General features: G+C 41.4%; 1 protein-coding gene across 2 annotated transcripts in view; it reads right to left on the reverse strand.

Moving 5' to 3' along the window:
• cdh7a (cadherin 7a) overlaps positions 1–12,192 on the reverse strand; it is a 449,735-nt gene that overhangs the window by 260,061 nt on the left and 177,482 nt on the right. For both annotated transcript variants that reach the window (XR_009651290.1, XM_060905638.1), the window contains exons 10-11: positions 8,314–8,431; positions 5,577–5,828 (exon numbers count right to left, since the gene is read on the reverse strand). Coding sequence is in view for 1 of the 2 variants with exons in the window: in XM_060905638.1 (XP_060761621.1) it covers positions 5,577–5,828; positions 8,314–8,431 (370 nt within the window). In the remaining variant the exon portion in view is untranslated. The remainder of the gene's footprint in view (positions 1–5,576; positions 5,829–8,313; positions 8,432–12,192) is intronic.

A 12,192-nucleotide genomic window follows, 5' to 3' on the forward strand; every position in this document is an offset into this window, starting at 1 on the left:
TTTTTCCAACATGACATGCAGGCAGGATGTTCGACTCGAGCTGTGGTGAAAATGTAACGTCTGACCTCCTTGCATAAATATGTCAGAAAAAAGAAAAGAAGAAACAGATCAGGATGAATGAGTGTGAAAAAGAAAGCACTGGACTTTAAGAAGGAAAAATAAAAGTAGTAATTTTAAGTAAGTTTGAGAATTTTTGTGGCTCCTGCCTCATAGAGGCGACACGAGGCAGAGCCATGATGTCATCATGTTGTAAGAACGTGTGTAACGGCGACTCGTGATCTCGCGATACGAACAGTTAATCTCGCGTTATCAAAGGTACACAAGAACGAGTGGTGAAGCCGCGATGTCATCGTGTTGTAAGAATGTAAGAACGAGTGTAACAACAGCGAAACTTCGTAACCAATCAGCAGCGCTTATCCTGATCAAGTTTGATTACCCATTCTACTTCTTAATAAACTTCGGAAACAATCAGAACCAGAAACGAAATAAGAGAAACCTCGTTATAACTCCGTCGTATCGGAAAATAAACAGCAGATAAAACGATAAACGAAATTCACCTTGTGGTTCACCGAGGCTACTGATTCGATATCGAGTAAGTGGTGTTTATTTATTTTAAGAAAATTTTACCTTTTTGTTTATCACGGCTTTTGTTTGGTCCTTCTGAAAGGTCAAATGAAAGGTTTTGTACGTTTTTTTTTTTTTTGCTTTTTGGCCGATATATCGAGAAGCCGGTATCAAACTTCCGCTATTCGCTTTAATTTTTTAATTTTACTTTACATTTTAGAGTCGGGCGGCACGGTGGTGTAGTGGTTAGCGCTGTCGCCTCACAGCAAGAAGGTCCTGGGTTCGAGTCCCATGGCCGGCGAGGGCCTTTCTGTGCGGAGTTTGCATGTTCTCCCCGTGTCCGCGTGGGTTTCCTCCAGGTGCTCCGGTTTCCCCCACAGTCCAAAGACATGCAGGTTAGGTTAACTGGTGACTCTAAATTGACCGTAGGTGTGAATGTGAGTGTGAATGGTTGTCTGTGTCTATTGCCACTTTTCCACTACAAACGCGGCTGAGTTGGGCTGAGCCGTGCCGTGCTGAGTTGCATTTCGACTACAACCGCGCTGAACCGTGCTGGCTGGAAGTGGGTGGACACATTGGGTGGAGTTAGCGAAAGTGGGTGGACGTCACGTGATGTCGTTAGGCGGCGCAAACAGTGACATCAGTGATCTTTTAAGCGGTAGTCTCACAACCCGGATAGTAAACAATAAACATGGAGGACATGGAGTCGTTAGTGTTGCTGGTCTTGGTGCTGTGGCTTGTTGTCACCGACAACGCCAACAGATACTGGCAAGAGCGTATAGATGAGGCGAGGCGCATAAGGCTTCAGAAATTCTCGTAATTTGTAATTCTTCTTCTTCTTCCGGGTTTACAGATCCCAGCGTGCTCGCGGGGCGTGTGTGGGCATGTGAGGACACTCCTCCTCACCAATCAGTGCACAGGGGAGTGTCTGCTCACGCCCCTAGCCCCACTCGGCTTGGTTTGGCTCGCTTCAGCCCCACTCCAAAACCGTGCGAGTTTTGGGTGCTGAGTAGGGCTGAAGCGAGCTGAGTCGTGCTGCTCTGAGGTAGTCGAAATGCGAGCCGTGTCGAGCTGAAGTGAGCTGAAAAAGGGTAGTGGAAAAGGGCCATATGTGTCAGCCCTGTGATGACCTGGCGACTTGTCCAGGGTGTACCCCGCCTTTCACCCGTAGTCAGCTGGGATAGGCTCCAGCTTGCCTGCGACCCTGTAGAACAGGATAAAGCGGCTAGAGATAATGAGATGAGATGAGATTTTAGAGTCTTTACACTACACTTGTGAAACAAAATGTGCTCATTAGTACTAAATAATGCTTTTAAGACAATTCATGAACGAGTGCTTTCTTACTATTTTAAAAATAGATCTAGTTCACAGCGCTGTCTTTAGAACAAAACACAGTAACCAAAACACTCCGAGCCCTGATGCTGCTCACAGCTTGGTGATGACTGTAAGAGATGAGGAGAGTAGAATTGATAACATGTACGGTATATATGCGATATTTACTGTATGGACATGGGATCAGAAAACTATTTTATTTATAAACAGCAGCCACATGGGCACCTATTTTTGTTCAAATGACGTCCATGCACCAGTGCAGCGAGACAAACTGGGAAAAACGTGAGTCCTTTTTCAAATAAAGGACACGCAACGTGAAGGTCAGGTCCCCATCGAGGCTCATCTGGTCTGAGAAACACACCAACAATACAATCATCGTGAACTCATTTCTCCATCAGTGCTGTATTCACTCGTTCTCCAATCCTCAAGTCAACTCAACAATCAGCCTGAGCTCGACCAATCAGGCTCCATGAATAGCACACGTTTGAAAAGTGGCACTCATCAAACAATCAGCTCACGTTGATCTGGCATGTCACCCCAAACCCAAACAGACCCTCCGGTGCCTACTGAGCGTCCTTCACAGCTTCAACCGTCACCAATTCAGTTACACCACGCGAGCGCACGAGCACAGCGACGAGCATCAACAGTGTGACTCGGCGCAGAATCAATCGAATGGATCTAATGTACTTTTGGAAATCAGCTGTGTGATTAACAAATGTTATTCCGTTGTAAAGCAGGGCATTTCTCCGGCCAACCACTTAATCTGTAATTAATTATTTTTCTCCACACAATAAGTTTCTTTTGAATCAGTTTAGGCCTTAATGAAGACGTAAAGTAGATGAGAAAGGAACAAACAACCAAAATGATGAGACGATGTCCTTGCTGTGTAATTGACTTTCTATTTGTTTCTCAATTAGCCGACGCGGAGCTGAACCCCGCTGGAGCTGATATCAAAACAATCGTAAAGGAATTTTCATTAGACTACAAACACCCGTGTGGGCCTCTGATGTGCTGGCAGAGAAACCTGGTGCACATGTGTGATGAAGGTGATGGTGGTTGGAGTGGTGGTGATGATGGTGATGGTTGTGATGGTTATGATGGTACACGATTACAGTAGTATTGGTTGTAATGGTGAGGATTATGATGGTGGTTGTAGTGGTGGTAATGATTATGGTGGTAATGGTTGTGGAGGTGATCTTGGTTGCGGTGATGGTAATGGTGGTGGTGATGGCTGTGATGGTACACAATTGCAGTGGTGATGGTTGCAGTGGTGATGATCTTGGTTGTGGTGATGGTAATGGTTCTGTTGGTTGTGATGGTTGTGGTAGTAATGGTTGTGATGTGAGGGTGGTACATGATTACAGTGGTGATGATTGTGGTGGTGATGATTGTGGTTGTAGTGATGGTAATGGTGATTGTTATGATGACACACAATTGCAGTGGTGATGTATGTGATTGTGATAGATGATTGTGATGGCAGTTGTAGTGGTGGTAATGATTATGGTGGCAATGGTTGTGGTGCTGATGATTATAAGGGTGATGTTTGTGGTGGTGATGATCTTGGTTGTGGTGATGGTGATGGTTGTAGTGGTGGGGTGGTGGTGGTCATGGTTGTCATGATAATGGTGATGATAACTGTGATGGTTGTGATGTTTATGATTGGACACAATTGTAGTGGTGATGGTTGTGGTGGTGATGCTCTTGGTTGTGTTGATGACAATAGTTGTGATGGTCATAATGGTTGTGGGAGTAATGGTGATGATAATGATGGTTGTGATGGTGGTACACAGTTGCAGTGGTGATGGTTGGGTGGTGATGATCTTGGTTGTGGTGATGGTGATGATTGTAGTGGTTGTGATTGTTATGATTGTGGTAGTGATGATCTTGGTTGTGGTGATGGTAATGATTGTAGTGGTTGGGATGGTTGTGGTGGTGATGATCTTGGTTGTGGTGATGGTGATGATTGTGGTGGTTGTGATGGTCACACTTGTGGTGGTGATGATCTTGGTTGTGGTGGTGATGATCTTGGTTGTGGTGGCGGTAATGGTTGTGACGGCAATGGTGATAAGTGTGATGGTTATGATGTTTATGATTGTGGTGGTGATGATCTTGGTTGTGGTGACGGGAGTGATTGTAGTGGTTGTGATTGTTATGACTGTGGTAGTGATCTTGGTTATGGTAATTGTGATGATTGTAGTGGATGTGATAGTTGTGGTGGTGATCTTGGTTGTGGTGGTAATGATCTTGGTTGTGGTGATGGTGATGATTGTGGTGGTTGTGATGGTCATGCTTGTGGTGGTGATGATCTTGGTTGTGGTGATGGTGATGATTGTGGTGGTTGTGATGGTCATGCTTGTGGTGGTGATGATCTTGGTTGTGGTGGCGGTAATGGTTGTGGCGGCAATGGTGATAAGTGTGATGGTTGTGATGTTTATGATTGTGGTGGTGATGATCTTGGTTGTGGTGATGTGGATGATTGTAGTGGTTGGGATGGTTGTGGTGGTGATGATCTTGGTTGTGGTGGTGGTAATGGTTGTGACGGCAATGGTGATAAGTGTGATGGTTGTGATGGTTATGATTGTGGTGATGATCTTGGTTGTGGTAATGGTGATGATTGTGGTGGTTGTGATGGTCATGCTTGTGGTGGTGATGATCTTGGTTGTGGTGGCGGTAATGGTTGTGACGGCAATGGTGATAAGTGTGATGGTTGTGATGTTTATGATTGTGGTGGTGATGATCTTGGTTGTGGTGATGGTGATGATTGTGGTGGTTGTGATGGTCATGCTTGTGGTGGTGATGATCTTGGTTGTGGTGATGGTGATGATTGTGGTGGTTGTGATGGTCATGCTTGTGGTGGTGATCTTGGTTGTGGTGGCGGTAATGGTTGTGACGGCAATGGTGATAAGTGTGATGGTTGTGATGTTTATGATTGTGGTGGTAATGATCTTGGTTATAGTAATTGCGATGATTGTAGTGGATGTGATGGTTGTGGTGGTGATCTTGGTTGTGGTGGTGGTAATGGTTGTGATGGCAATGGTGATAAGTGTGATGGTTGTGATGGTTATGATTGTGGTGATGATCTTGGTTGTGGTAATGGTGATGATTGTAGTGGTTGTGATGGTTGTGGTGGTGATGAGCTTGGCTGTAGTGATGGCGGTGATGATTGTGATGGCAATGGTGATAAGTGTGATGGTTATGATTGTGGTGAGGATGATCTTGGTTGTGATGATGGTGATGATTGTAGTGGTGGTGATGGTGATGGTTGCGATTGTGATGGTTGTCGTGGTGATACCGATGATGGTAGATGATTATGATGTGGTGATAATGGTTATGATGAAGTTAATGTTTGTAGCAGTGGTGAGAATGCTGGTAATGACTGATGACATTGGCTGTCGTGATGATGATGATGATGACGATGATGATGATGATGAAAGTACTCATGGTAGTAGTAATGACGGTTGTGCCTATGATATTGATGTCAGTAGTAACAGTGGTGATGATGATGATGAAGTTGAAGGTGTTGATGATGCTGGTGTTAATTAAGATGATGAAATAGGCGCTGGTTATGATGTTGGTGATGTTCCTGATGATGATGGTATGGAGATAATGATTATAATGTTGGGTATGGGATCATAGTGATGATGATGATGATGATGATGATGATGATGATGTATTCCTACCAAGCAGTGTCATGATGCAGGCCAGGATGGCTGTGAGCGCTCCGGTGCTCAGTCCGGCCGTCAGGAGGAAAGCCTCTGTCCCGCAGGCCTGTGGAGCTCCGTCAGAGTCGCACTCACACACCCGGATGGACAGAGTGTTGGTGCTGCTGAGAGACGGACTCCCGCTGTCCACTATCAGCACGGGCAGACGGTACAGCGGCTGCTCTCGCCTGTGAAATCCTCCACGCTTAGTCAGGATGGACGCTGTGTTATCTGGAGAGGACACACCAGACGGAAAGATAAGATGGGAAAGGAAAGAGATTGTTAATAAAAGGAAATGAGGTGAGAAAAGAAAGGAGACAGATCAGGCACACTACTGTCAAGGTTATTGCAAATATTTCTTTTTTACAATACAGATGTTTATCTGGGACAACTGTATGTCGTAATGCGACAATTACGAGATCCATTTTTAGCTGTTAGGGAAAATTCTCATAATAAACGAACATCTGTCTGAATAAAGGGCAGTTCATAACACGACACGATGCCTACATCAGCCGTCTGTGACAACTCGTACATTTTATTCTCATTTAAAAAAAGTCAATCTTTACTTAAGCACAGTGTTCATACGGCTACATAATAGCTACATAAGCTGTTAATGACAACTGACATAAAACGCCTAAACATTCATAACACTTCAAGATGCCATAAACTATCCACATCAGACATCTAAGTCAACTGATATCAACCCAGTTAAAAAAATAGCAGGACCACTGATAACAGTTGGTACTGTGTTTAAAAGGCGACATAGCCCCTGCTATATAAGCTCTTCATGATATCTAACACGGAACAAGATTCTTTAATATTCAGAACAAAATAAATAGCCATAACACTTGTAATAGAAGTGTTCATAAGGTGACATGTTGTATGAGAACTGAAATAATCCTTCATACATAAATATTCATAGCATCCCGTGATGCCTGCATAAGCCATCTATGACATCTGACATTAACCTATTTCTAAAAAAAAAAAAAATCACTGAAACTTCACTTATGTAGCTACTTAGTCTATATAAGACATCTATGATAACTGATATGAAACGTCTTAAGCATTTATAACCCTACATAAGCTCTCTACGACAACTGACGTACAGTAAAACTGTTTTTAAAAAAAATCACTAAAACTTTACTTATGTAGCTACTTATTATGCTACTATAAGAAGTCAACATAAGCCATCTATGACAGCTGATGTAAGACTTCTTAACCATTCATAACACTACATAAGCTCTCTATGACAGCTGATGTACAGCAAAACTATTTATAAAAAAAAATTGCTGAAAATTTACGTGGCTACTTATTAGACTACGACATGAAGTCTACATAAGCCATCTATGATAACTGATATGAAACTTCTTGAACATTCATAACCCTATACAAGCTCTCTATGACAAGTGATGTACAATAAAACTAGTTCTAAAAAAAAATCACTAAAACTTTACTTATGTGGCTACTTATTAGGCTACTATAAGAAGTCGACATAAGCCATATATGACAGCTGATGTAAGACTTCTTAAGCATTCATGACCCTACATAAGCTCTATGACAACTGATGTACAGTAAAACTATTTCTAAAAAAAAATTCACTAAAACTTCACTAATGTGGCTACTTATTAGGATACTACATGAAGTCTACATAAGCCATCTATGAGAACTGATATGATACTTCTTAAGCATTCATAACCCTACATAAGCTCTCGATGACAACTGATGCACAGTAAAATTATTTCTAAAAATAATCACTAAAACTTTACTTATGTGTCCACTTATTACGCTACTACATGAGGTCTGCATAAGCCATCTATGACAACTGATACGAGACTTCTTATGCATTCATAACCCTACATAAGCTCTCTATGATAACTAATGTACAGTAAAACTATTTCTAAAAATAATCACAAAAACATTACTTATATGGCTACTTATACAATAAGAAGCCAACATGACAGCTGATGTAAGGCTTCTTAAGCATTCATAACCCTACATAAGCTCTCTATGACAACTGATGTACAGTAAAACTAGTTCTAAAAAAAAAAGTTGTTCATAAGGCTACATGAGCACTGAAATGATGCGACTTAAACATTCACGAGACAGCACGATACTGATATAAGGTCTCTGTGACAACTGATATCAAGTTATTTCTGAAAACAATAGCGGTAACCTTTAACTTATAAGGCTGATGTTACATAACACCTAGACATACTGTAAGTGCTTCATGACAACCTCCTTAAACAATCTGGAATAAGGTTGTGTTCTGGCACTTTCTGGAATGCTATAACCACTGTCTTTGTAGCTGAGTGTGATTTAGTTATAGCACAACTGATAACGTGACATACTTCGCCATGTAGGGTTCAGTGTTATAAATGTTCATGTAGGCTTATGACAGTTGTCACGAAGGGTTTTATGTGCAGTGGATGTCATGTAGTTCACTGAGCACTGCTTCAATTCTTACACTGAATGTTTTAGTTATTTTGGTTTGAAATATAATGTCTGCATCTTAATATGACAAAATTGTATTATTTACAATAAATAAATATGATGAAATGAGAAACGTTCATCGTGTTATCGTGCTCGGCATTTTGGCTTCGAATGCAGGAAAGCGGTTTATACATCAGTGTAATGCTGTTCGAAGTACAACATATTGTAATACGTCTTCCAGGTGTGTTGGAGCAGATAAGGCATTGAACAGTGCTATGTAAGCTACCTTTGTTGTCCCGCAGGGTAAAGTTGTGGTTCCCAGCAGCCTCTGCAGTCAGGGAGAAGAAGAAGCGATGGCCGCTGGGAGGCTCGTCTTTATCCACCGCACTCACCGTCTCGATCACCTGAAGAGAGCACAAGTCTTAATCGACTTTGACCTTAACTTCATCGGAAAGACGCTGAAACCCTGGTTGCTGCTTTCATAACCTCGTGCTCGGACGATTGTTTTCATATTTCCTAATTTTATGCCATATTGTTAACCTGTTCCAATGTTGCACAATTATTTAACGCTATTTTAGACATTTACATTTACATATACAGTCCTATCCGTGTGCACATCTACGGTACAGGTTTCCCTTTGAGCGTGCACTGACAGTTCCATCATTCTGTCGCTAAACGAACAGCTGATCACACCGAGGTGCTCGCTGAGCGCCGATATTTATTAGTTTGATATTTCCTGCGTTTCCTTTCCTTCGTATATAACATAACGTCTTTTCTTCTTCTCGCTTTCTTTCCGTTACTGTAGTCGGTCTTTCACGTTTCATTCGCACACTCACGTCCTCCGTTTTTCTCTCCTGTTTCAAATTTGTATCCCACAATGCCTTGCGCGAACGGCAGAAGCCCACCACGTGATGGTGCATGATGTAGTATCTTGTATTGTGTCATGGTGAAGCAGGAAAAAATAGCTGAGAATTTAGGGCCACGTGGAGATAAATTCATTAATTGGTCTGTTAAAAAGAAAAACTAATACAATTGGAAGTCTGTGATTCGAATTCAGTAGCTTTCGGTCCACTAAACAAAAATTATGTGTCCGGGAAAATTCTTTTCATGACCGACAGTTGAAAAATCAGAAAGACAGTCTACCTTCAAAAAAAAAATACTATAAACGATAATCAGTAAACTATAATAAATGAAACAAAGTCAGTATTTGGTGTGAGACGAAATTTCCTTTGCTTTAAAAAAAATTGGCAGTTTCAGGTACATTGTTTGATAAGTTTTATGTGGAAATGAGCTGTAGGTTTTCCTGAGCATCTTCCAGAACCAGCCACAGTTCTTCTGGACACTTTGACTGTCACACTCGCTTCTTCATTTTGCACCAAAACCCAGCAGCCTTCATTATGTTTTCTTTTATAATCTGAAAAGTGCTCTCTTATGGAATGTGCTGCTCAGATACAAACTTTTTTTTTGTAACATTTAATTTTGTACTGAAAAAAAAAGACTAACTCTAAAATGTCTTTGTACCGACTCGATAATGTACAGTAGAAGTCATAAAATAGAAACCTATAACAAAGTTTGTATGAAAAAATAGGGGGGCTAAGACTTTTGCACAGTACTGTATGTGCATGTATACAATTCCTTTTTATCCTTTTCATCCATTACAATGTATAAACTCAGACTTTTCTCGACAAGGAAGCTCAACATATTTGAAATTCAGCTGCTAGATTCTCTACGTAAGCGCTTCATGACACCTGACATCAACTTAAACGTTCATGACACAACATAATGCCGACATAAGCCAACTGAAATATACTTATCTGTTTATGATAGTGTTTATAAGGTGACATGACCTCGAATACACACGCAAGCGTTTCAAGACTAGTGACATGAAATGTTCATGACACTACATGGAGCCGACATAGCCACGTCATGACAACGAAGATCAAGCTAAGGGCAATTCCATGTAAATGTCAACCTCACCATGCAAAAATAAAGCAACATGTAATACATCAAAACCACTCCCAGAGATATCACCTAGGCCTGTATTTTACAGATGTGAATAAGTTGAACCAATTTGTAACCAACCTAATATGTCACTGTCAGTCTTTCTTTCTTATAATGTAAAACCCAAGCTAAAACCAACTTTGATCATGCACAATTCTATATTATTCCCACAAGCCACAGAAATGTATGCTAAAATCCACAAAACAGCAAAACAATAGCCATCCTAAATATTATTTAAGAACTTTGATAGTTTTAGCTGATATTTAGAGAGTTTTTCAAAGGGTTATGGTGGTTAAATTGCTGATTTTCTAAACATATGCCATGTCTATTTCAGACGCGTCACATCCATAACGGAATTTCGTCACATCCATAACGCTGACTTTTCCTTCCGAAACTCTGCATGAAATACAAGATATTTTAAACAAAGATTTTTTAATATTCACCTTGGACCCCTCTATCAAATGGATATCTCCATTTCGACATTAGGTTTACAATTTCACAGAGTTTGGTAAAAATGTACAGTCACCCAAGAAAAGTGATACTTTTTCTGTCACATCCATAACGCATCTTTTATTGGCGTTTTCTGGCATGCCCCAGATGTACTATGGGAATTGTTCTTGTTCTATCACTTCTCCAGTATGGTACAGCCTTAAAATGTGCAACACCTGTTTAAATACTGGGAGACAATAAAACATGCACTGGGTCATTTGTTGCCATTTTGAGTTCAAGTGTCACGTCCATAACGCTGGAATTGCTCCTAACTAACATAATAAGTTCATGACACTTATCACTAGTATAAGCCGTCTATGGCAAGGGATGTCCATATACTTCTCAGGACCTTATGACAGCTGACATAAACCAACCGAACCATCGTTAAACGAACGACATGATGCTTCCATCAGCCATTTATGACGGCGTACAGAATTTCTAAAAGCACGGCAGTCCCACGTCTCCTAAGGATAGTGTTCATAAGGCTGCATGATACGTCCGAAATAGTCAAGTCAAGTTTATTTTTATAGCACTTTTAACAATAGACACTGTCGTAAAGCAGCTTTACAGAATTTTAATGACTAACATGAGCTAATTTTATCCCTAATCTATCCCCAATGAGCAAGCCTGTGGCGGCGGTGGCGAGGAAAAACTCCCTCAGACGACATGAGGAAGAAATCTCGAGAGGAACCGGACTCAAAAGGGAACCCATCCTCATTTGGGTGATAACAGATAACGTGATTATAACATTTTTAAGAGTTTTAACATGAAGTCTGTTTGGTTGAAGTTATAAACTGTTCATTGATGGAAACTTGAGTGCAAAACTGTTCAAGACAACTGCAGTCCTAAAGTTAGCAAGTCAACTGCAGTCCTCAGATATACAGTAAGAGTCCAGAACATCTTCTAAGTGGGACTTTCAACTGTCCATATGGAGCCGTCCTTCACAGGAACGATGCGATGAGACTCCAACCAGACGTAGGCCACCAGGATGGACCAGGCAGGTCCGAGGAGCAGAAGGGGTCAGCATCTCGATCTCAGGATCGAGAATAAATACCGTACATCACCGGCTACTTTAATACGAACTTGTTCTTGATTCTAAGGTTGTGGAACCCAATGTGTTCTTCTGCTGTTGCATGCTGAGATGCTTTTCTGCTCACCACGGTTGTAAAGAGGGATTATATGAGTAACCATATCCTTCCTGGCAAAAAAAAAAAACCTCGAACCAATCTGTCCATTTTGTGATCTCTGAGCTCTCTTATCAACAAGGTGTTTGTTTCCACCCACAGAACTGTCGCTCACTCACTCGATGATGTTTTTTGTTTTTCGCACCATTCTGTGTAGAGACTGTTGTGTGTGTGTGTGTGAAAACCCCAGGAAGGAGATCAGCGGTTTCTGAAATACTCAAACCAAAATTATTCATCTGGCTCAAACCGACACCCACGCCGCAGTGAAAGAAAGTCACACTGCACTTTGATTGAGATCACAATTTTTCCCGTTCTGATGTTTGAACATCGTGAACATTAACCAGAGCTCCTGATTTGGATCTGCGTGAATGATCTGATGCCTTGTGCTGCTGTCGAGGGATCGGCTGATTACAGAACGCCATCAAACAGCATGTGGACGGATGGGTGTTCCTAATAAAGTGGCCAGTGAGTGTAAAGGCCTCTGCATGCTC

Source organism: Neoarius graeffei, chromosome 23, assembly GCF_027579695.1.
Source record: "Neoarius graeffei isolate fNeoGra1 chromosome 23, fNeoGra1.pri, whole genome shotgun sequence".
In the NCBI taxonomy this organism is placed as follows: Eukaryota; Metazoa; Chordata; class Actinopteri; order Siluriformes; family Ariidae; genus Neoarius; species Neoarius graeffei.